This window comes from Melospiza melodia, chromosome 1 (genome assembly GCF_035770615.1).
Source record: "Melospiza melodia melodia isolate bMelMel2 chromosome 1, bMelMel2.pri, whole genome shotgun sequence".
Classification (NCBI taxonomy): Eukaryota; Metazoa; Chordata; class Aves; order Passeriformes; family Passerellidae; genus Melospiza; species Melospiza melodia.
In genome coordinates, this window is record NC_086194.1 from 18821273 (window position 1) to 18847499 (window position 26227).

The 26227-nt window shown below is 37.3% G+C and overlaps 1 protein-coding gene across 1 annotated transcript in view; it reads left to right on the forward strand.

Moving 5' to 3' along the window:
- Positions 1–26227, forward strand: part of PIP4K2A (phosphatidylinositol-5-phosphate 4-kinase type 2 alpha) — a 107761-nt gene that overhangs the window by 46676 nt on the left and 34858 nt on the right. Inside the window, exons 2-3 of the mRNA XM_063150097.1 lie at positions 10449–10546; positions 11657–11753. Coding sequence (XP_063006167.1) covers positions 10449–10546; positions 11657–11753 — 195 coding nt within the window. The remainder of the gene's footprint in view (positions 1–10448; positions 10547–11656; positions 11754–26227) is intronic.

A 26227-nucleotide genomic window follows, 5' to 3' on the forward strand; every position in this document is an offset into this window, starting at 1 on the left:
GAGCAAGATAAAAAAGAACACGGCCTAAAACAGCATTTAACAGCACTCAAACTTAACAGTACTTTACTTCTATCTTAAACCAAATAATGACTTAATCATGACAATTTAACAAAGGAATAACGCTTACTAGCATTTAACCTTACTTTATAACTTTGAAGTTATACTTAGCAACTCAGCGAAGGAACAACACTTAGCAGTATTTAAGTAAGGTTAAGTCATGTGTCACAAGCTTACTTACAGGCCTATCTTGCTTCAATATCCAGGTATTTAAACATCTAAGAAAGCAGCATTCCTCTCAGATTTGCTGTAGCAAATGCCCACAGACATAAAGAGTCAGTGCAGGCAAGGCACCTGTGAAAAATTCCTGTTGGAGGGCAGTGAAAGAATCACTTTGAATGCCCTGGATGTCCTGTTGGGTGAAAGGCTGAGCCTCGAGGAGTGGAGGGTAAGTCCAGGACTCCTGGTTCAACACTCCTCCAAGTCTGGCGGACCATGAGGGTTCTCTGGCTCTGAGAGGCCCCAGTCAGAGGGAGGTCACTGCCCACTGCAACCCAGAAGAGCTCATTTTGGACTACTGTTTATAGGGTTGCAAGAGAGTGGGCTTTAGTCATAATTTGTTTTCAAAACAAATTCATTTGTTTTGAAACTTTTTTTTTTTGGTCATAATTTGTTTCAGTTTCATCCTGGCCACAGTTTGGGTCAGCACTTTCTTTGAAAGTGTAAGAACAGGAACGTTGTGTCATTCAGGCAAGAAGAATTTTCCAAGGTTGTTCATAAGGGAAACAGGAGCTCGTTAGCCTTTCCTGGGAGCAGATAGCCTTTCTGATAAGATCAAGAGGAGCTGAGCCCAGGTGCTGTTTTCAAGGCTGACGCCTAATGAGCATTTCTCAGATCACAGTGCAGCCTGACAAGGGTATGGAGGGGAACGCACCACCTCAAATAGTGATAAAACCTGGAAAGCTGATAACCCTCATAGGTGACTACAGACCTCTTAGCCCAGCATCAGGCATTACACTACTTTGAAGTGAAAGACTGTATGGTAAATGCAAGAGAAATACAGTGCCACAACCAAGATGCATCAGAGAGGTGAATGGAGGAGTTTCGCTAAACCGAGGAAATGCAATTCTTACCCATTGGACCTCTAGGATAATATTTTGCATGGTGCTTACATGTAAAGTTATTACGTCTCCTGAAGGATGGGAGATTTAGGTTGAGGCTAAAAAAAGGTTCATTTAGCTGCAGGCTAAGACATGCTGGCAGAGCGAGTTCTGTCCCTTGTGCTCTCCAATTATTCTGTTGGTCCATGTTACCGGGAGCAACTGCTGCATCACCTTACAGAGCACGGGAGTACGGGTGGTGTGACCTTCGTGTACTTCCAGGGTCACTCTTGGTCAGTTAATTAACTTTTTAAATTAGATTTATGTAATGCAAATAGCATTGCTGCTGTTTGCAGAAAATTTGCCTCACAGCTCCAGCCTTCACCTAATGCATAGTCAGAAATGGCCAGAAGGAATCACGCTTTAATGTCATCTTTTCACAAGTCAACAGTTTTCTAAATAATAATGTATTTGTGAGGTTGGAATATGTGAGAGGACATTAAACCCCCTTCACAACTGGTCTTCTTTAATACTGTTGCTACTACTATTACTAATAATAATGTGAAATGCATTACCTTCATTATACCAGTGTAAAAATAGGCAAAAAAATTGGCTTTTCTGCATTTGTTATAACTTGTGAAAATTAATGAGGCCCATCTCATGACTTAAATTGTTGCTTCATAGCATTTGTTCTGCATACTTCCTAGGTTGTTTTTCTTAGGCAGGATGCTTTTAAAGCCTTTCTCTTCATTAAGCAGATGAGTATTATGGGCAAAATGGTTCCTTAGGTTTCTGTTCCCATTATACTTTGCCTTTCTGTATTGAAGAGAAGTTTTTCCTATTGATTTTCGTTTTTCAATTACAGCATTCAGGTAAGGCTACAGCATCTCCTTTTTTGTTCAACTGCATGCTGGAATTTTATGTTTAAATTCATTACCTCATTTTTCTTATTCAGAAATATTATACTTGAAAAATATAATATTAAAAGCTACTATGAGATGAGCATTATTTAATAGAATCCTTTATGTTTGTTTTCTGGTTGGTTGGCAAGTTTGTTTTTTCCCCAGATCTTAGTAACAGGATTCATGGAATATAAGTATAATTTTATTTCATTGTTTTCTTCCTTGTTGAATTTTTCTTCTGGAATCCACAATAAATAGATAATTTAGAGACTTGCAGAACATTTGTCTGTGAGTTGTAATTCTGCTTTGTGTATAGAATTGATCTTGTCTTCTTCAAACCTTTCCCGATGTCATAATAAATACCTGGTACCTCCTATCATCTTCCTCTTTTTGGTCATTCTTTTGTGAAGCTTTTAGGACAAAGCCAAGTGAGCTAAAAGTTTATCTGTTGCCAGATAAGCATTTTGTTTTTTAATTAGAAGAATACAGACCAGATGGCTATCAGACCTTGTGACAAGTGTGTGTATTTTGAATCACTATGCCAAACAATAATTGAGGATGCCCATTGATATGAAAGATTGTCAAAGTACATCAACCTCCCAGCACAAATTTAAGTTTCAAGCAGATGACTTGATATTTTTGCTCAAAAAATAAAATGTTCTTTTATCAGATTTGTGGGAAGCTAATAGCTTGCAAATTGTTGTCTGAGCTGTGTCCCTTGTCTTGTTGTCTTCTTAACAATTGCATTTGCAAACAAGGATGAGCTCATGTCTAAAGTGTGCCTCACAACTCATCCAAGTACAAAGAGCTTACAGTCCTTTACAATTTTCTTTTGGTCTGAGATAGGACTTTCTTCTTGAGTGATGTTTGCTACTGGAAGTGTTTAGCTTGTCAAGAATCTCCACTACAAACAAGTCATATTTCTATTATTCTGTTTCCCTGTTCATTAATGGGCATTAATGTATTTGTACATATTATGGCATTTGACCTAGCTTTTAGGAGAATGAGGGATTATCATGACAGACATTGTATCTGAGCTGCTTAATTTATTTTTGGCCTTTGATTATTTGGCACATTATGAAGTGTCAGTTTTTGCACTCATTGAAATGTGTAAGGGGATTCATGGGAACTTTAACCAAATCTGTAGAAATGTGACTTAATGCTTGTCTGATAGTGTACAGCAGCTGTTCTGGATATTCTAGACTGTGCAAGTGTCCAAGAGACTTGAAAGACTTAAAAGCTTGCAATCAAAATTGTTGGGAAGGAAATGAAATTTAAGTGCTTTTGTTATAGGTTCTTAAACCCTGTCATTCCAAACTCTCTGATCAGGAGTGATAACCAAGCTATAAAACCCTTTGTCTGGATTTTTGGACCCTGATACTCCAAATTTAAAAGCAAACATGAATGCTTTTTGGAAACCATTTCTTTGCTGTGTTTTAGGACTGTGTTTGGACAATATCCTGTCCAGAGCTTTCTTTGAGTATGTCACAATATCCTGTTTTCCACATGGATGCATGTACTACAGACCTACCCTGCCCAAACAGATCCTTTTCCTGTGGAAAACAGCAGCCAAGAAGTCTCTTGAAAGTATCTGGGGTCTGCTGTGAAATTTTTTCTTTTTTTTTTTTTTTTTTTTTTTTTTTTAATTCAAAGGCAGATCATAAGACTTCACAAAGGTCTTGCTACTTTTTTTGATAAAATGTGATAGCTGTTGTTGAGCTGTTCATTTTTTAGTATTGCTAAATATGAGCCATATTTAATACTCTTGCAGAGTCTTTCATATATTCTGTGGTTAGTACTTCAGGAAAAGTAAATTTTAAGGCAGTTTGGAATACTCTTGGTTCAGTTTGTCATACTTTTCGAATAGTAAATTACTGAATTTTATTGAAAGCCAGAAATCTAATGGTAGGCATCACCTGAACTGTAAAAAACACAAAGCTGCTCTGGTAATTGCTGGTAGATGTTTTGAGACATGTAAAATTTAGATTCTTTTATGTAGCTGCCTGGCAGCAGAGTGGTTTAAGTTTGTTTGTTTTTGGGGTTTTTTTACTTTAGAGTTTTTTTCTGTTCATATACTTTAAATTGCAATGATTCCAAAGACTCAGAAAAAGTTGTGTTACCCTGTTTTTCCTATAATTGCATTATTTAATTTTCATATAATTGCATTAATTTTGGGACATGATTCTGAATAGGTAACTGGATATTCCTTTTATAGAAGTCTTCTATGCCCTTTAAAGTCTAACACATAGCAAAATTAAAAAAAAAAAAGCCTGGATATTTTTTACCTTGCAGGGTAGCAGGGAGAGGTAGGGGAAAGAGATGAATTTTTGTGTGATTGAAATGATGAAAACCTCATTTAAAACATATTAAGGCGTATTTTGCTGAACTGATTTATTTCTCTACAGCAGAACTTAACCTTTTATTTCTCTTGCAAGAATGGGTTTGAGTGTAATTTAAACTGTCAAATGACATTTATCAAATGATGGTTTTGCCCTGTAACAGGCAAATGTCTTCCACAAAATTGATTAGTTGCTGACCTCATCCACCCTTTTCAGACCCTTCAAGGTAGATTTCAAAGAGTTGTAAAATAATCACTTCACTTTGAGTTTATACTTCAGCACAAGGCGTTTACTGTCCTGGTAGCAATACCTCAGTGTGTTCCACATCTGGGAAGGAGAGGATGTAAATGCTGCCTGTAGCTCTGCCTGTCACCACTCGGCCTGCTGCTTTAACCTAAACCTCTGCTCCTTACAAAATAGGGGCAGCTTAGCAAAGGGCTTTTTACAGGACAATAGAATGAATAAGTTAAAGAAACTTTCTCTTGTAGGTGCCTGTTCTAGTGAGCAGGAAAATGCTCTGTTTGGTAAGACCTGCAGGGTGTTCAGTATCAAGAAGGTGCTGGAAGAGACCCTAAATGTGGAATTTTATACTCCAAAGAATTTCCTCTGTTGTCTTCTTGTTCTACAGCCCTGTTTTGTATGAACAATCCACCAGAAGCCCATAGGCTTGCTTTCATAAGCATTAACCTACCAGTAAATGAGTTAACTGTGCTGTTGAGGAAGTCTGTGGCCTGTTCAAAATGGTGACTTTGTGTCTGAACCAAAAAAAGGTTTGATATTTTTTTCTCTTCAGTTTTCTGTGCAAGTTTCTTTGCCAAAGTAGAAGCTGCAATGCAGAAAGTAAAACCCTGAACATAAAAATCTCAGTACTGCTGGTGGTGTTAAAAGTTCAGTTCTATTTTTACATCCCAATAATTTCTTTCTTCTGAAGTCTCCATCACTCCCACTTCTTCCAAAATCAGTGTTTAAGAATGCACAAATTTGTGAAAAATGAGCTTGACTTTCTCCTAGAGTGACAAACCAGCTGAAGCTTGTTTGTCTCAACAGATCAGACTGCTGTGAATTAGCTTTCAGTACAGAAGGAGAGCTGGGAGATAAACAGCTGAAAAGAAGTAGCACTTCCACAACTTGTGCCACATCCAGCATCAGGAGCAGCAGGGATTTTCCTGTGTGTGAAACTGCCAAGAGCTGTAACTGCAATTGAGATGTTTTATCAGGCTGTTCAGTGTGAAAACACCTCATCCCTCCATAGTTTCAGTGAGTCTGGTGGGCTGATATGTTAAAATAAAAGGAAACAGTATATATGCTGTATACTAAAGCTGCAACATTAAATAAAAAAAACTGAATCCATAGGGTATGAAGGCTTTAAATAGGAAGAGAGTTTCAAAAGAAACCAGGCATTGCTAAGTAGTCTGAGTGTGATTTGTGGTCTTCTTGGGATTAAATTTTGGATGTTGTACATGGTTTATTTTTTATTTTTTTTAATGGGTTTTTTTTTGGTTGGTTCGTTTGCTTGATTTGGGTTTTTAAATGAGTAATACCAGCTGTAATGTGTTACACAGGTTTCTTGCTGTAACATTGTAGCAATGGGTAACAGCTTGTATCTGTTGGAAAACAGGATTGTTCTGCCTCTTGTAGCTAAACATGCAATATATGCTGTAAATTGCCTTTATTATATGCAGTTTAAATATCTCATTGTCTGCTTTGCATACAAGCAATTTATTGCTGCTTATGTTCTGACAGAATGAAAACTAATGCTTAATTATGCATTGCCCTAGTAATGTGGTGTTTAGGGTGAATGTATCTGAATTAAATAAGGGCCATTAATAATGCCTAACAATTTATGCTATAGTCATTGCTTGATTTCAAATCATATAAATTAGAGAAGCTTGTTTGAAATGTCACCAGTATAAGATGGCTTTGTGGGAACACCTCTCTGTGTGCTAATTTCAAAATCATTACCAGCTGAGTCTTACTATTTATTCAATGTCCACTAGGCTTTTATTATTCCCTTATTTGCAGTTTAATTACAACCTCTGTTATCCTGACAGTGTGAATTCAATGCTAAACCTGCAGGAGCAAAATGAGTTGCAATCAGTAGGTTTTTGCTTGAAAACTTCTTTTTGCTTTGGCCCTCTCTCACCTCCCATGGCCAAGCCACCACTCTGAGCCACAATTGTTTGCATGTGTGTTTAAAGGGGCAATGCCAGTCTAAGACTTTTAACATTCTTCTGTCCTAAAGCTTGTAAGTTGTCTGGAGATGTTTCCAAGTGTCACAACTACCTGTGTTTATATTAATATCACAAAAGATACTGAATGAATTACTTCATGGAGGTTTCTGGGTCACTTGTTAGTATCATGTGTGCGTGAGTTTACAAATGTTATTAATGCACATGAGGTATTTATACATAATATACATGGTTATTGTGCAACTAAAATTTTAGTCATTCATATTTAAAGTAATACATTCTCTAAGGCTATTGTATTGGATTTGAATTCCTCAAAGATGCAGCAAGCATTGTCCCTTTCAAAAAAGGACAAACTGGAGCAAAATTTTGCATTGGCAACAATAATACAAGGCAATTAAAGTATGTAGGTTGCAGGACTAAAAGAATTTTCCTAATATGATGCACATATATTTATTATAGAGATGCTGTACATGTAGATTCTCAGAAGTAATTCCAGTTAAATTAATATTTGATCCCAAACCCGCAGTCCTCTGTCCAGTGAGCTCTTTTTGTTTCATTTATGCTTTGCAATTATCTCTTGTTTACCTCAGTTTCTTGGGCAATTGTTTCTTGGTTATGATTTTATTACATTCAAAAGCACTCCTTAGAGGAAAATGAGTATTTCTTATGTAATTATTACAGCTATTGTTACAGTTTCTGTTGTAATTTGGAATGCTGAACTTTCATCCTCATGCACACATCTCATTTGCTATTGCTAAGGGAGCTCGCTGTATTTAATGGGTAACATGAAGAGATGGACATGATACTTGTCCAAGGTATCACATCCATCTTAACACGTTTTCTGTTGTGCTGAACTTTCAAACAGAAAAAGAAGCAAAATATTCATCTGAGATAAGTTGGAAGACTCAAAATGTTTTCTTTGCATTTCACATTTAGTGTCTTTCAGATGTGACTGTTTCTTCACACAGTGATGGCAAAGTAGAGAATCGATCCCTTTCCCTTTTCTTTTAGCTTTTCAAGAGCTGTTTGGGGGGGTGTTTTGGATATTGTTTCTTCTCCCTCCCCCCACAATGTGGTTCCAGTTTCCACCAAGATCTAATGACACGAGTGTTCCATTCTCTCTTGTGCACATTTTCCAGTCTGGCCTCATCAAATCTGTCCAGAAATGTCCTATTGCAGAGAGAGCCAGACCTTATACTTCAAAAGGTTTAAATTAATTAATGGTCTGTGCTGCTGGGATATGCCATTACTCAGCTGGTGTGCTACACCAAAGGTCACTTCTACTGTGTATTCATCACCTGCTTTTTTATTTTCCTACTCTGCTAGAGAGGAATTCCCCAAAATATTAAAGAAATTGCTTTTACTTGACTCAGATTTGGATGAATCTTAAAAAAAAGCAACCAACCAACCAAAAAAAAAAAAAAAAAAAAGACAAACCAAGACAAAAAGCACCCTGAAAAATTCATCCCCCCTGAAAAGAACAAAACCATCAAACCTGCTGATTGGGGAATGGGGATAGTGTACATTTCTATCTTGTAGGGAACATCTTAGGAGAAGTATTTTGGAATTCTTTTTCTTAAAATCAAAGAATCCTGAGAGTATGCACATACAAAGGCTTTTTTCATTCCACTGTGTAGGTGATGCTTGCAAGGCCTACAGGCACAAGTAAAACTGTGCCATTACATAGCACAAATTTAAATATCCACAGCATGAAAGCTAATCTGTAGATGTATGCAGAGAAACTTCATATCAGCAAATTAAGAAAGCAAGTACACATAAAAATTTGATCAATGCAGTTTTGATAACCTAAAATGTAATTTTGCAAGCAAACTTTGTTGTAGATAGTTGAGGATTTTTTACAGTATTCAGCAGAAGGTGTTCTTGGGATCATTTTTGTCTGTAGTGTATCTGTGTGTACCTTTCTGCTACTCTTCATTCAAGTGTGAAATTTGTTGTGTGATCTGGCAGTCTGAAAGAGATGGTAATTCGGTAAAACAAATTCAGAATTTCATATCTCTGTGTAATATATCTACATGTCCCTAGTTTTATTTGGACTGGTTCTGCAGACTCGTGAGCTGCCTTGTGGCTTCAGGGTGAGATTGATGTACAGCAGTATCAGCTTCAGTAAAGAGCCTGTATGTTGGGTGTAGTGATTTTTCAATCAGCATTTTGTTATTTTATGTTGTATTTAATGAGGTGTCATCATGATTTATTAGGCTTGTACAGCTGTGTTTTCTAAAATTTATTGGAGTTTCTTCTTTCTCTCCCTTTGGAGTGAGAAAAGAGCATTCTCCCTACAACACCAAGGAGTGGAGCACTTTGAGCTCATCCCCAACATCTCTCTTTCCTTTCCCTGCTCTGCTGAGAGCTGCCATCCTTCTATCAAAAACTTTTCAGGTCTTTCCAAAGAAGCTTTCTTTGCACTTTTCATGTGGGCTTGCAAGATCAGAATGACAAAAATGAGACATAGCAGGGAACGTCACTGGGGCTTTAAAGTATTGGAAGGTAAGGAGACCACCTGACTTTCCTGCCAGAAGGAAGGTTTCTTTCTTCTGCTTAAGAGCTAGAGGACTCTGCACTCTTCTCCTGTTTTCTTTAACTTCAGCTCTTCTAAAGGTCATGCTTGCAGGGAGTGCATTTTTTTTTCTCCAGTATTTTTAACCTATAGCTGCTTCAGTGAAGGTTTCTCCAAAAGCCTCTCTTAAGCAGGGTAGCATTTACAGGCAATTAACATCTTCCTAGTTGGAAAACACTGGTGGATGAGCAGAGGAGCACACCTGTGTTGCTACCTCCAGCCCCCGTGTACATTTCCATTCTTATAGAGTGGGACTTTGCTCTAAACCCTGTAGAAAGCTGCTGAGAAAAATGAGCTCTATGTGAGCAAAAAGATTTGACTGGGTAAATTAAGATGCATGACCAGAGTGTAGAGTGCCATAAAAACATGGATAAAACATGTGTCATGGGCATTTGGTGACTGTTGTTATAATGGTATGTCATTCCTGGTTTGGAAGGACCATTGCAAGCTTAACAATTCTGTCTTGTATTTATCATGTTCTATTTAAACTTACTTAGTCAAGTAAGGGTAGATTAATACATGCAATACCAAAAACATACCTACAAACTAGGTCATGGTAAAGTTGTCTACATTTTATAATGGAGATGTGGTCAGAAGTAAATTAGAAATATAAATGGAAAATTCCTAATCTGGAGAGTACTGACAATGTTAATTTCAAAGCTAGAGAGAGTAGGTGGTTCACATCAATGTAAGAAAATAAGGAAAACCTTAGGACTTAACGTGCACCTTTATTTCTAAGCAAAAATTTATCTAATTAAATGGTTTTTTTAATGTGAACAATCAAAAAAAGCCTGAATACTGTGACTTACAAAAACTCATCTGAGTTTTGCACTACTGTAAGAAACAAACTTCTGCTTATGGAACTGAAAATACATACATTCACGTGCATGCAAAATTTCACTTTGCTTTCTACAAACCGTTCAAGACACAGGCATATAAAATTTCTTCATAAGCTGCAGGGGTAAATAGTCATTGGAAATAAAAAGTTGAATTATCTTTGGAAGGCATAACTTGACTGGCAAAATAGGAACAATGTGTTGGTATAGGAAAGGATTTTGGTGGCATTGTCATTGACCTTCCATAAAAAGTACGCTCCAGCTGTGCTTTAAAGCACTTTTTTATTTCTGAAACAAGTCTAAATATGGAATGCTGTTTCTTCTCTTCCAAAGTGTCACTTTTGAGACTGTGTTTGATCTGGAAAGAATAACACTGCTTTTACATTCTTCCATTACCTGCATTCACTCCTGGGATATATACACAGGAAAGAGTAGACTTTCAGGATTAAGACATATATGTAGCATTCTTTGCAAAGACAGCAGCAACTAAATATATTCTGTTTTCTCTAGATCAATGAACTGAGCCATGTTCAAATCCCTGTTATGTTGATGCCAGATGATTTCAAAGCATACTCAAAGATAAAGGTGGACAATCACCTTTTCAACAAGTAAGTACAAGTAACAGTTTTGTGCAGAAGTGGATAGTGGTAGTGATATTTTTATGAAGTACTATGAACTCTGTTATTTTTCAGTGCATGGAACTGAAGTTTTGATGATTAAGTTAATCCTGAGATAAACATAACCGTCTGTGCTGTTCTAAAAAGCAACAGCAAAGGCTGCTGGGTAGAATTTTTTCCTCCATATGGTTTATTATTGCCTTATGAGTACATTAGATACTGAAGGTGATCTTTTCTTGGTGTGATTATTTATGGCTGTATAAGAATTTGTGTATTTTAAAAATATAACTTCATGTGCTCTTTATTAAGTGTTCTATTTGAATAAGAATGAAAATCTAAAGCCTATATCAAATGTGAATAATAATGTTCAGCTTTTTATTTTCCATAATACAAAATCATACCCATCATATAGATGTTTCAAAAGCATTATGGTAATTTCCTGTAGTATCTATTGTCTCTTAAAAATAAAATGCCTAATGAACAGTATGTACAGACATACAAAACTGTTAATATTGATGTGTGTATAACATGAATTTTATTCAAGAATATAGGTAGAAAAGAAAAATTCTGCTACTTTGGGTCTTCAGCTCAGTGACAAAGGTGAAAATAACTTTTCTATTGTATAAGTCTAAAATGAACACTAGGATATTAAAACTAGTTCTCTATTGAATGAGTGAAATTTTCTTGAAGTTTGGCACTGTTAGTATTTTTTGATGTCGCAGATGGTATAGTAGTTCTTGTAGAATCCAATCTAAGATTTCACCTTTGAAGTAAGTTTAGGGCAGTGGGAAAGCATTCTTTTCTTCTTTTGAGTCCATGTGTCAGAATTGTCAAAATACAGTTGTGTTCATTTCATAATTGTTGTAGTTCCTTAGCTATGACATAATGATGTTATAGTAAGCTAATAAACATTCATTAAGCATTGTGAAAAAAAACAAGATAACCCAATCTCTGTGAAAAAAATAAAGCATTAGAAGAGAAATTGTAAGAGGATTGTTATCCTGAGCTTTCTATGAACAGCTTTGAGACAAAATTCTCAAGTTGCTTATTATATATGCATGAATGAAGTAATGAAGTTGAATTGGTTTTCTCTTCTTTCAGAGAAAACATGCCAAGTCATTTCAAATTTAAAGAATATTGTCCAATGGTTTTTCGGAATCTGAGAGAGAGATTTGGAATTGATGATCAAGACTTTCAGGTAAGTTCACTTTGAAAAAGCCTAGACTGGTGAAATGCACATTTGTGTTTAACCTTTCAGCCTGCCCCAGCTTTCCTCTGATTCCTGCCCTTGTGCCATCTTTAGTCCTCTGTGTTCCTCATTAGAGTGCCTCCATATAAGCCACATTTGTTGAAGCTGCAGGGTAAGACTTCTTGCAATAAGGAGGAAAAATGTCTGGACACCTCTGGCAAGAGATTCTGTATTCAGCCCAGTGGCTTAGATAACAGTTTCTTCAGTGCTCTGTCTGTATGAGATGTGGTTTCTGAAATGACCACAGCCTTCTTTCTTTTTTTTTTATTTCCCCTCATGCTTTTTTTGGTTACAGGACAGTGACCTATGGCCTGCCAGCTTCATCCTACTTCATCATGTCTCATTTTCCTGACATTAAGAGGATCTGGAAACAAATTGCTTGTGTAAAGTAGATACAGCAAACCAAGAAATTGCTCTAGATTTGGCAGGGTTGTTCCATGTAGTCAGAGTTTCTTTCTGCCTTTGCGGAAGAAAGTCCCTGAACTCTGCTTCAGCCTGATTTGCCAGTTCTCACTGATAGTTCCCTTTTCCATTAACAGTTCCTAATGCACAGCATTTCAGTCACAGGATAATTCCTTCTGCAGTCACACTGCAAGATGTCCTGAACTAAAGAATGCTTGCTGTGTAACTGCTTCCTCTCATACTTTTTTGCTTTTTTAAGCTATTTTGATGTGAGCTACAGTTATATTTATAATGTCACTAAGATATATTAAGAGAATTTTTAAGAATTGGTTTTAAGTAGCTAAACAAATGGTACAAAATGCATTTGTACAATAACACTCCCATTCTTGCCCATGGAGTAAACTGAATGTTGCAGCCAAAATCTATATCTGAGTCCTTCAACAATTCTTTTTACCAATTTGCCCCTTTTCAGGATCAAACAATGTGTTAGAAATGGATAGGTGATTTAAAATGTGCAGGGGTGTAGACAGAGATTAGGTTATGAATCTCAGTTTACAGCCACTGTAGCCTTGCTAAGACACTTTGCCAGTCAGTGGAGAAGAGGATTGTTGGTTTATTTTGGAGCTGTCATGATCTTTCCATGTTCCATGATTTTTCATTATCCTGTTTATGAAGAACTGTTTGAAAGGAAATGCACCGAGGCTGAGGCCAGCAGTTTAAATAGATGTATCAAATGGCATTCCTGGTTCAGTTCTGCTCTTGGACCAAGCAGGATCCTACTGTTTGAGAAGTTATTTGATCCCTTTATATGAAGATTTAATTTTTCTTGACAAAGAAGGAAGACATGATTGCTCTTAAAATTGTGATGTCAATTCATGCTTGCTGTCTTTAGAGCATTTTGACATTACTAGACAGTGGAAGGTAGAGTTCAGTAAATGGTAGAACACTTGAGATGCTACAGTGAGTTAAAACTGGCAAACTTGGCATAATCAAAAATGCTGCATTCCACAGCACTGTGAAATGCACTGCTGTTCTGCAGCAGAAATTCCTGTTGTAACTATGTTATACTACTGTTTGGATTTATTAATGATAACAATGATAAAGCAGCATTAAGTAACTGTCACTGGATAAATTGTCCATATTTTCAGATTAAACCCAAAAATACTTCTTTGTAGCTATGTGTTTTGGTAATGTAAACAATCAAAAACCCAAAATAAGAACATGTAACTACATCCTGGTTTTTGATACAACAAAATTATGTATTAGGAAAAAAACCTCATGGTTTTTGGTATTTAAAGCATATTTAGTGAAAAACAGAAGATAGTTAATTTTAACCTAAGGGAAGATAATTCACTATTGCTTTTTTCCTCTGCCCAAGCAATTTATCACTCTGAATTCTTTTTCTACTGGACTAATCTGATTAAAAAGAAAATAAATTAAATGCTTAAAATATTAATGTATTTTAAACTCATTTTCAAAATTAAATTTTTTTACAGAACTAAACTTAAAGAAAATTTGTCTCCTCACGTGTAAGATAGGGATTATCCCTATTAAAAGTAGAAGTTGCTTTCAATTTAATGTTACAGTCTCTGTGATTTAAAAAGGGAATGTAATATATATACTTTTTTTCAGAAAACCTTTGTCTCCTAGGAAGTTATTCCAATTATTGATGGTTAAAATGATTTCTTAGGATCAAACCTGGAACTAAAAAATTATTTGCAGTGTAAAAGTAAGGGAAATCTTATGGAAGAAATATTGAGTTACTTTCTTTGGTAGTTTTTCTTATATAGTGATTCTCAGGAAGGGAGTCCTAGTCAACTGTGAGCAATATCATTCCCATTATTGAGCCAGAAAGGATTGGTTTAGATAAATAAACCAATTACCTTGTTCATTAGTCAGACATCAGTCACAGTCTCAAAGAACATTCATTTTAAATGCCTTTGTTTTCAGAATGTTCTGCTGATATCCTTTATCCTTGATGAGTTGTTCCAGAGGGCAAAGTCTTTCCTTATGAGTAAGCACTAATAAAACAAAACCTACCTTATGAAAAAAATTGGTAGCATATGTTCTAAGTAGTGGGCTATACTAATTTTAATTCTTTACATTGTGTTTCTCATTTTGTAGTAATTTTGTGGACTGTTTAACACATAGACTTAGTTCACTTAGTGAAATAATTAATATATGGAACTTGTCTTACAGAGATCTCCTTATGTCTCTGAAGAGAGATTTAAATCTCACAAAGTACATGGCTTTTTCCTGCAAGTAGTCTGGACTTAGAAGTCAGAGGAATTCCTTAAGTTGTGTATGGTTCATGCCTTACAAGAAGCCATTTCTAGTAATGGCAATTACAGTTCCTGGAATGAACTCCCTTCCTTGACATGACACAAACCAACTCCCTTTTTTGAGATGTTTTTGGTAATCTGTCTTGCATCTGTCTATATTTCTTAGCTAGTTGGGCATCTCCAAGAGATATTTAGTACTGAACTGGGATTGAAGTTTTGTGGTTTACATGTGAAGTTTACATGTGCAGCTGCTAATACAGTGTGGCCTTTTTTGTGCTTAATGATTTATAATGAACAGCAGTGTAGAAAATATAGTATGAAGTTAGTGAAATACTGAGTTTCATTCAAAGATTTCCTATACAAACTTGTTATGATAAATGAGGTCCTTAATGTAGTTTAAGAAACTTTGTTCTATTAAAAAATTCTAAAACAGTTACTGCATTAAATTAAAAACTGGTCTGGCTGTTTTTTTCTTAAAAAGGGGAACACAACTGCTGATCAGTCAGTATGAATCAAAATTGCATTTGAATGATGAAAAACTTCAAAAGCATTTTAACCACTTAGAAAGACTAAATTATCAAAGGGAAAGAGACTATTGTTTTGTTTTGTACTGCTGGATGTTACAAGCACATGGTTCTCTGATTGAAGATTACTTTTTAAAGTGTCAATTCCAAATTATCAAGTAATGACAGATTTTGCCTTGATAGGGTAAATGATGTATTTTTGTTAGTGTTTTCTTGTTTAATTGAAAAAGAATCCTTCTACTATTCATGGGAGAATACTTGAGAGCATGATCTGTTTCTAGTAGAGCAGAAAATGTGATTAGAAAACAGATATTGAAAAGTCCTTCACTAAGCACTAAATTTTAATTTCTTCATTCCCCCTCAGCTTTAGACACTGCAAAGGCTATTCTACAGAAAGATTTCTACCCCCTCTACCAACTCCCCCACCCTGTTCTCCCCCAATTAATGGGATAGCTGTTTTTCTTTGGGATTGCTTCTCAAGTCATTTGACATACTTTGTTACCTTAGAAAATCCAAGAGTAGAGTTCTGTTAGAAGAATTAAGGGTTAGTTTATGTGAACTTCAGAATTATGAGAGATTAACAGGCAGACAGCTCACCTAACAACCCCCAACAATCTGTAGAAAAATAGGATCTACTACTGTTACAAATGCTTCTGCTGCTGTTGCTCTGGGAAGGGAAACTTCTTTTATTGTGCTCCAACACATCTGTTCTTGCTTAAAGCTCTTGCTGAATCCTAAATCTGGGTTCTGCCAGGCAGAAGAGGAAGACTGGGTTCTTGCCCAGTAAAGTGCAATTGCTCATACCAGAGGGCAGCCATGTCCCAGGGTACCTGATGAGCCTTCTGCTGGGGATGAGGGAGGGCACAGCTCACTGCCCTGCACGTTCTGGTACTCAGGGTAGTAGGAGACAGGCTCAGAGCTGACTTTTCCTGTCTGCAGGAGCAGTTTGTAGAGATTCTCTGTACAGGACAAAGCAGATGGGTCTGTAAGTTCTTTTTCATTTACCTATGCTTGATATTTCTCTGAACATTTTTCCTTATAACAGCTTGAAATCCAAAATAATTGAGAATTCCTGCTTTTAAGCAATTTCTCTAATAACAAACCATATGAACTTGTGTCCAACTTTTTCTGATAAAACTGTTAAGGATACTTTTCAGTATCTCCCAGAGCTTTCTGTGCAGAAAGATTTGTAGTCTAGGCTCATAGCAAGGCATCAGGAAAACGATGCAAATTCCAGGCTTGTTTTTTAGATGTCAGCCTTCAATATAATTTTATTTTGAGGTATCTAAACTTCAGATCCTCAATCTCTAAATATTTTTGTTCATTTTACATGACTTATCCAATCCTAAGACATCATCTTAAGAACTTTAAGTACTTTGCAATCCAAGGTGAGATGTTTCTTCAGACAAACAAATACTAATCAATGCTCTCAGCTGGTGCTTCTGCACTTAAATTCATGCTTTTATTTTTTGGCCCTTGGTTTGGGAAAGAACAAGCCACCTCCAGCATCAAACTTCACACAGCAAGGTCAGCAGTAGCCATGTTAGAAGTTGGAGCTTATTCCTAAGACAATCTCTTCAATTAATTCCATAAAGTGCTTTAAAAATCATCAAAACAAGAACTGTCTTGTAAAGAAAATACCAGTGCTAGTCATTTTATTTTAGCATGGTAAGTCTGTGCCTGAAAAGTTCCTGGGCTTGTTTGTCAGATGAGATTCCTATAGCAGAGTATGCAGTTTGTGGATCCCAAATGGACATTGACACCAAGACATTGGTGTCACCATTCAGAGCTGCTGACATCTTGTTTGATGTGAGTATAGGCAGTGGTGGTAGTAAAGTGTTGAACCAGCTGTAGTAACAAAACCTCTGCTGTTTGTAGTCTTTCTAGCATGTAAAAAATGAAGCTTTCAATCTAAATCTAATGTTCTAAGATTTAGTGCCTTAAGTGTCAGCCCAAATAATAATTTAGTGATGGTGGGAGTTAACCTTAGTACCTATGGCAACAGAAATTCTAATTTGTGGTTTCTCTCAATTTTCCCTAGAAAATATTTAATTTGCCTTGCTTTTGGCTGTTCCTTGCTAAACTGAGTATCATTCACAACTGGGCATTCAAACTGGAAAATATAATTTAGCATGTGCTGGCAACATCAAAAGAACAAACTGATAGGTACTCCTGAGTTCTTAGAGATATTGAAAGGAAGGCATTAAGCCAAGCTTTGCAGGGCTAAAGGGAAAAGGCTTCCAGAAAAAGAGCCACAACTCTTTCCAAAGCAAGAGCATGCCTTAAGCTGACAGCTCCAAATCCAGATCTATGGTCTCAATAGGATAGCTTGATTTAGGAAAGACTCTCATGTTTTATTCATTAACTCTTATTCAAGGAAGTCAAGGAACCTATCACCTTTCTCCTGGAAGGATAGCTCAATGCAAAAAATAACTTGTTTGTGTTTCTCTGTCAAAGTTTTTCACATCTTTCTCCATAGTAATCACTCCCTCAATACAATTTTTTTATTAATGTTCGTAGGTGTTTGGAGTGTGTGCATCCGCATCTAGATCATAGAAGGAGCTCTGTATTTTTGATGGGTGCAGCACATGACCAGTGATGCCCTGTTTTCATCCTTTGGGGGTGCCATGACACTCACCATAGGCCTTTTGAGAGCCATGCTTATGAGCTGACAAGAAATCATTGTGCAAAATTGTCCATATATCTGGCAAAGGCAGGGGAGGATACACCCCTGAATGTGCTTGTAGCATGTTACTGGTAGGTCAGGTATGCTTTTCTCCATGTCAGATTCCTTATAGACCTTCCAGTGTCAGAGATCAGTGTTGCCTGGTCATGCTTCTGCAGCAGGACTTCCAGGTAAGCACCTGCTTAATGGCAAGAGCAGTGTCACCATACAAAATAGACCCACAAGTCATCCCTACCTGTCCCTGTATGACCACCCAGCTATCTCTGGGCTTGGTGTTTCCGTTTTTAAAAAAAGCCCAGTGCTTTGCCTTTCTTCCCTCTACAAGTCACTGACAAAACATTGTCCTGAAAATCAGGACAATAAAACTTGTTTCAAATTACAGCACATCACTTTGGAGCATCTATGTCAGTTGTATGACACTGTCTCTCTGATGTCCTTCTTAATCAGTAATCCTGGTCTAATTTCCATATCCATGCTTCCTGAAGTCTTGTAAAAAAATTTTACAAAAGGCTGGGGGAAGCTCCAGGTCTGTTTTGTTGGGGAGCTGTGCCTGGCCAGAGAGCAGCACTGTGACTTGTGCTGCAGGAGAGCAGCCAGACAGTGTGTGCATCATCCTCCAACAGCCATGAGCCACTGTCAGGCTTTTCCACTGACCTATGATTTCAGTCATCGCAGAGCATCATCTGTGCACTTGTTTTTGCCTATTTGTTCATGCAAAGCTTGCCCAGAGGCACTCTTAAATAGTCTGGGATGTGATCTGATTTGTCTTTGGGTACGTTGAGCTTGTAAAGCTCATTTTAGTTTTCCACAGCTTTTGGATGAGATCACAGCACCAGTAACTGTTGTTTGCCTTTGTCCAGACGTCTTGAAACGGGGAAGATTTAAATCAATGAGAAGCTGTTAAGCCAGTCAGTTTGAAAGATTACTGTTCTTCTAAAGCTCTCTATGCTTTGCCACCAGAATTTTCCTATTGCCCTTTTTCTCTTTCTTAGGAAAAGGTCTGGCTCAATGGCAATTTTTATTAGGATCCCTTTTAAAATTAGTTACACAGTTTTTGTATTACATCCAACACTCAGTTCATGTGTTCAAAGTTTCTAAAATACAATCTTGTCTGCTAAAGTAGCAGTTAGAAAACAATGACATTTACATTAGGCGTGCGAGAGATTAGAATGAGCTAATTAAATTGACCTTTAAATCTCTCCACCCTCTTGGAGACTGGGGCTAATCCTTGGCCTCCCACTGTGGAGATAAAAATTCATGCTGTGAACATTTTAAGCAAAGTGGGCAGAGAAGAAGAGCCTCACCAGCAGTTTGTCTTTGAAGAGGGGAGCAATGCTTTGCCAGTTATAAATATAGCTTGCAGTTATGATGTGAGATGGGGGACAAGTTCTTCCTGTACTTCAGTGGCTTTGCTCCGTGTGTTTTCTTCACAAAAATAGTTTCAATTAGATAAAATAGCTCCAAACAAGCTTAACTTTTTACTATTAGAAATAATCAAAGCCTTTCTGGAAATTAGCTTAATTTTGTTGATATCTGATATTGTGTCAGATCATTATTGTTATTGAATTACAATAGGTTGCTATTTTTATTGACCAATGTGTAAGGTAAAAATAAATTTCCAAAGGATAAAGCATTAGAAGAGTTTTGGAGGAGTTGGTGTCTAAGGACTCTTGAGGATTCTTCTTACAAACTATTTGCCATGATATTTTGTCTTGGACTTTTAAAATGCTAATTATTGCAGAACTTTATTATAAAAACAAAAAAAATTATATAAATAATGGATAATTAAATAACAGTCAAAATTTAATTGTCAACAAGCAATTGACATTTCATGTAGTGAAATCTTGCAGAGGATGCAAAATCCGTTCAAATGTTGAAGCAGAATAAAGTCAAAGATTTTGTACAAAACTCACTTTGATCACCTGGCATTCTGAGCCTGTCCAAATGAGATCCTGTTAATGTGGTGAGATGAATGCTTATATGATTAAAAAAGGAGTGCAGAACTACAGAGATGAGGGCTTTGTTCAGGGAGGTGGTAGCACTGAGAGGGAACAAGAGGTCAAAGAGGATGAGAATTTAGTACTAGGAGGACCTTCAGATTAGAAGTAACTGCACCCTAGGGTGGATAAATTAGAAGGCATAAAAAGAAGATCGGAAGTGTTCTAACTTCTTTTTGATATCTGTTTTTTTTATACCTGAAGCTAATACTATATATAGTTTTGAAGCTAGTAGTCTTTAAAAAAGGAAGTTGAAATTTGGATGTAGAAAAAATACCAGAAAAGTGTCAAAGGAATTTAAGAACATAGAAAATGCCATTTGGTTGGGAGTGACAGTCTGACCTGCTGCACTTGCAAAAGTTAGAGTTAAAAAGTAAGTAGTGTGTGAGTATTTTTAGATACTTCAGGAATAAATATGAATGACCAGAGAAGAAAATAATTAAAATTCAGAATTAAACTCACCTTTCCAGCAGTGCAAATGGCTAAATATTAGAAAAACTGTTGTGGTAGATCTCGGTCTTTTGAAGATAGAAAAAATCAGGACTGCCTTTCTGGAATTTACCTAATCCAAAAGTAGAAATTGGATTAGGAAGTGCTGGGTGAAATGAAATAGCTTCTGATTGAAGCAGTTCTGTTGGATTCTAATTTATGAAATTTTCTTGAAATCTCCAGAAGAAGCTCCTGTGAATGTCACAGAATTGTAGATCAGCTCCCAAAAACACCTATGGAAAAAATCTTTTACCTTACCTGTTAGATATCTGTTGTAGGGAATAAAACTCTGTGCAGATTGCTAAGGGTTTGGGAAAGAAGAGAGAGTGAGTCTATAGCGAAATTAAACAACCTTTTATGTAATTTGCTGAACAATATCCTGGTTTTGGGTGAAATGATGACATGTAATTTGGGTGTACTCATTAACTTTTTTTTCTCAAGAACTCTCTGGGAAGCTAAGTGCTAGTAAATGATGTAGCTTTCAGTAATTTATATTTAAAGCTTTTTCTTTTCTTTTTTTTTACTTTTATCATTTTATCGGAAATTAATTATGTGTATGGGACAAATTCTTTGTGATTTGTAGCTTCTCAGCACTGAAAATGTTATGAATATTTCTAGTTGCCTGCTAGTCGATGCAGTATGGATGATTTTTTTTTAATATATATTCATTTATGTAAGGGCACTTAAGCTTCCAGACAGTGACTTGTCAGAGGGAAACTATTTGAGAAAGAGGGGAATGTATGGAGAAATTTATCTAGTAGAGGTATCTGTGAGTTTGGCACGTTAAATGTGTCTTCAGTTGTATAAGTAATTACACAAGTAATTTAGGTCTTTAAATGACCTCATGAAAGTATTCACACTTTAAAAGTACAAAACCTTTTCTTTCTCCTGAGACCAAAAACCAGCAGGCACAAGATTAAAACTTCACAAATGAGAAGTGGATGGGGAATTGGCACACTCTGAGCAGGAGACTTGCAGGGAGTTGCTAAGTGAAGCTGTTAAGTGGAACAGGGTATGCGTGGCTGACAGATGTTTTAATTGTTACAGAGATCCAAGGCACACCGTGGAAGAGTTGGAGAAGGCTGGGAAAATCTGAAGGGTACAGGGCAGTCTGACCCTTACTGCATTGAATTTTGAGCTCACTAATGCTGTTGTATAAGCAGCTGATTTTTATTAATTTGATGGGGCTAATACCGCCAACGTTGTACAGCTAGAGACATGCTCTGCTGGCTCCTGGCACAGTAGGGAGGAGCTGTGTCCTAGCAAAGTGATGGTGCAAGGGTTGTTACAGCATCAAACCTGTGTCTCTTGGAGGGTAAGACTGGGGTATTTTTTGTGTCTCTTCATTTTTTAAAGGATATCCTCCCTGTTCTGGCTTTGTGGCTCATAGATCTGTCTGTGCTGAGGAGTGGCTCATTTCCCATCTGTTCATATTCCACTTAGACTTCCCCTAATTAAGAAGCAGAGCCAGAGGGAATTCAATCTGGTATTTGCCATGATCTGTCTCTCTGTGTCTCTTCTTTCCCCCTCCCTCAACCCCGTTTATATTTTCCTTTTGGAAAAGGGAGATGCTTATGTTTCATTATTTATTTCCTCCCTAGTCCAGTAGAGATGCCTTACTTAAGAAGGAGATATTTCTGCCAGGGACCCCAGTGGGTCTCTCTTAGCTGAATTTCCTCCAGGATTCAAGCAGAGGAAGGGGCCTACAGCTTGCTCTCTTGAGACAGGTTCAATCAACTTTGCTTCCAAGGAATTTGTGCGCAGATGTCTACAGTGCAACTTATCTTTCTTACTTTTCGTACAAGTCATCGCTGAAATTTATCTGTGTGTTCTGGCAAAAGCTGTCTGGATCCCAGAAGCTACCATTTGTATCTCAAAACTGCATTCAACAGTAAGAGAAGAGTCTGTACAATGTGACCAATAGCTGTCTGAACAACAAGGCAGTACAACTCAAATAAATGTGTGTTTTTAGTCTGTCTAATGAGCACGACTGCGTAACTTTCTTATTATTGTCTGCCTTAAGATCTCAAAAACTTGCACAAGATAACCCCCGAGTAAGTTAAAATTGTTAACTTATCTGGATATATATATAAAGTCTAACTTAAAAGTGAAATTTGATACCACATGTGGTGTTTCTAATATTTCCTACTAGTTATAGGTTTTCTAATGTCTGTGCTTCAAAGTGGCTTAAGTGTAGGACCTTCTTGGCCATTTAGTGTCTTAAATATTAAAAAAAAAAAAAAAAAAAAAAACATTTTCTAATGAAGAATCTCTTCAATTCCAAAACATGTACTGTTAACTTAGTTACTATTAGTGGTGTTAATGATTGTAGTGTTAATGTTAGTATTTAGCTCAGCGAGATGCCTGAACAGTCTGAGTCCAACAGGTAAGTTAGCTTCACCTAGATCAAAAGGGAAAAATCACAGTGGATTTTAAAAGCCATAGAGTTTCCTCTTTGAGGACCCTAAAATCTCCTAGTTTGATCCTTTCAGTGAAGCTGTTTCTTGTCTTACTTGTTAATGATGCTTTACCAGTGAAGCCAGTTCTTGTTATTGCTCTAGTTAAAGATTCATTGTTATCACCAGGCAACAGTAGATGTGTTTTACTGAAGACTGATTTCTATCTATAAACAAGTATAACTAGTTTAGTTGAGAGATGGAGTATTTTGCAAGGTACCTGGAAAGTTTACCTGAGAAGGAATTTGAACTTTTCTCTATTCATAGAAGAGAGAATTAGCCATTGCAAATAGAATCATCTACTGACAAAACTCACCTATGTATTTATCAACACAAGAAAGGGGCAATTACTAGTAATCTGCACAATATGATATAATTAGATTTCTTTTTTCTGCTTTTTAAGCCACACTTATTTAACAAATTTGGGCAAGTATCAAAAGAAAACAGAAAATAGTAATATTAAATGCCTTCTATGTTCTATGTGCTTTTAAAGTTCCAAGTAACTGCATTCTGTACCTGAAAAGTTCATTGTATTGAGAGAGCTATCACAAGAGTGGGGAGTTAGTAAAAATAAAGCCTCAAAGACTTTAATTTAATTAAAGGTTTAAGTAGAGGTTGCTTTTTATTTAAACATGTTTAATGTTTAAACATTTGCTCTTAATTTATTAGTAGACAAAGAATTGTAGAGAGGGCACTTGGGTTATCTGTGCATGTATGGAAAGATGCTGCTTAGCATGAAGTTGGTTGGTTTATTCTGACAAATTAATATGCATGTGGTAAAATGATAGCTATGTGCATTCTTAATTAATCTTGATATAGATAACTACTAATAAAATAACCATCTACTAAAAAATAAATGCATCACTATCTGTAACCCATTAAAGCATTAATAAAAAGTAAAGTGCAGCTAAGTAATTATCCAGAGATGTATTTTCTTGTTAGAAACATTTTTGGTATGATAGTTGTATTTGCAAATTGATTTTCATTATAGTTAGCAATCAGGCAGAATAAATTTTCATTAGCGGAAGAAAAAGCTACTGCTGGAAAAACAGGGATCTGTGTAGATGAAGGCAACCTCAGGCCATTTCCTCTTGTCCTTTTGCTTATTACCTGGGAGAAGAGACTGACTCCCACTGGGCTGCACCCTCCTTCCAGGCAGTTGTTGAGAGTGATAAGGTCACCCCTGAGCTTCCTTTTCTCCAGCTAAACATCCCCAGCTCCCTCAGCTTCTCCTCATCAGACATGTGCTCCAGACCCTTCCCCAGCTCCATTGCCTTTGTTTGGACTCTCTCCAGCACCTCAATGTCCTTCTTGTACTGAGGAGCACAGAACTGAACCCAGATTTGAGGTGTGGCCTCACCGGTGCTGAGTGAGGATGATCAGGGGGATGATCTCTGCCCTGGCCCTGCTGCCACTCCATTGCTGAGCCAGGCCAGGATGCCATTGGCCTCTTGGCCACCTGGGCACTCTGTGGCTCATGTTCAGCTGCTGTTGAGCAGCACCCCCAGCACCTTTCCCTCCAGGCATCTTTGCAGCCACTCTGCCCAGGCTGGAGCTGCAGGGGTTGTTGTGAGGCAGGGGCAGGAGCAGGCCCAGGCCCTTGGCCTTGTTGGGCCTCAGAGCTCTGGGCTCTGCCCATCAGTGCAGCCTGTGCAGATCCCCCTGCAGAGCCTTGCTGCCCTCCAGCAGCTCAACACTCCCAGCCAGCTCAGTGTGTCTGCAGGGCCTGAGGGTGCCCTGGATCCCCTCACGTGGATCATTGCTGGAGACATTGAGCAGAGCTGTGCCAGCACTGAGCCCTGGGCAGCACTGCTGGCTGCAATTCCATTCAGCAGCAGCCTCTGGGCCCGGCCGTGCCAACAGCTTCCCACCCATGCAACAGAGCCCCAGCCAAGCCCTGAGCAGCCAGTTGCTGCAGGAGATGCTGTGGGCAATGGTGGCAAAGGCTTTCCTGAAGTCCAGGTAGGCACATCCACAGCCTTTCACCCATCCACTGAGTGGTCATCTCATCACAGAAAAGGAGATGAGGTCAGTCAAGCAGGACTTGCCTTTCACAAACCTGTGCTGGCTGGGCCTGATCCCCTGGCTGTCCTGTGTGTGCTGTGTGGTGGCACTCCAGAGGATCTGCTCCATGACCTTCCCTGGCACCAAGGTCAGGCTGACAGACCTGCAATTCTCTGGATCCTTCTTCTGGATCTTCTTGTAGGTGGGCATCACATTTTCTAATGTCCAGTCAACTAGCATCTCTTTTATACCAAGTACAACCCAGGCCTGTGTTTCACTCAAATATGAAAATCTATTCATGAAGGATATTAAAATACACCTTAAGAGTGCTTGAAACCTTGAGTTCATGTACTTCACATTTTCCTCCTTCTCCTCCTTCACATGTTTAGTGTCTGACCAGCCAATACCCTCTTTTGCAGCTTTTTATAGCTAAACAACTTAAGTCTCCTGCCAGGTTAATTGCTTTCAAGGTTTATATTATATGGGTTATAGTCTGAAGACTAGACTTCTGTAGGAAAAATACATTCAGAATTCTGTAGTTACTGCTTTATTGCAATAGTTAACCTCAGAATAATGTACCCTTTTCTTCTGGGAACAATAACAAGTAATTACTCAGTAGCCTTTATTATTACTAACTGAATTATAGCTGAATAACTTAGCAGTAGTTTAATTCATTACACACACTAATGGTTACCCATGTGTTCACTTCTTTTTAAAATTAAAAATAATCATTACATTACATTATATTTTCAATTTGTGATGAAGGCAACTGAATTTGTGCTTCATTTTTGATCTTAACTTTTATTATCAGCTCTTCATCTTGAACTATTAAATAAAGACCTGGAAACAAAACTAATTTCTGACTGTAGAGCACAAAGAGTTTCTACCACCACCTCCACAATTCAATCTGAAAATTAGTGGAGTGCTGGTATCAAGTGTAGCATTAAGAAAATTTAATCAGTTTATAATACTTGTTTCCTTGAATAGACTTCAGTACACTAAAACTTTTCAGTAATGGAGTGGTGGGAAATCAATTTCAACAGAAAAAAATCTGAAAACAGGAAAGAAAACTGCTGTAATACTTGAATTCTCCATGATCTCAATACTGTGTGAGGTGATGCTGTATCAGGACATGTATTTGTTGAAATTCACTGTCCAAAAGCCAGTGTAGAGAAGGAGCTGTAGTGGTGTCCCTAAAGCTCTCTTCTGATTAGTCTAGAAAAAATGTTGATTTATAAACCTTAAAGAAGCACCCACATCCTTTCATTCATTACTGAGGAGAGAGCATAATAGAGAAAGGTGTCACTTTTTATCATAGACATCAGTAATTATTCTGGTTCATTGTACAAGCCTAGAAATATATAGAAAGAGGTGCAAAAGATTTATTTCTCCTACATGTCATAATTAAGGTTTTCATTCTAATAAGCCCTTGTAGAGCTGTGTGCTTTTACGTGATTTACTGTTATTCCCACCACTCATGAGTATTTCTGTTGAACTAGGTAACCTTGTGGGAAAATGGTTTTATTTCATGTTAAATTGATTTCAGAAAGCACCCCACAGTTGGGATAAATTAAACAATGCTC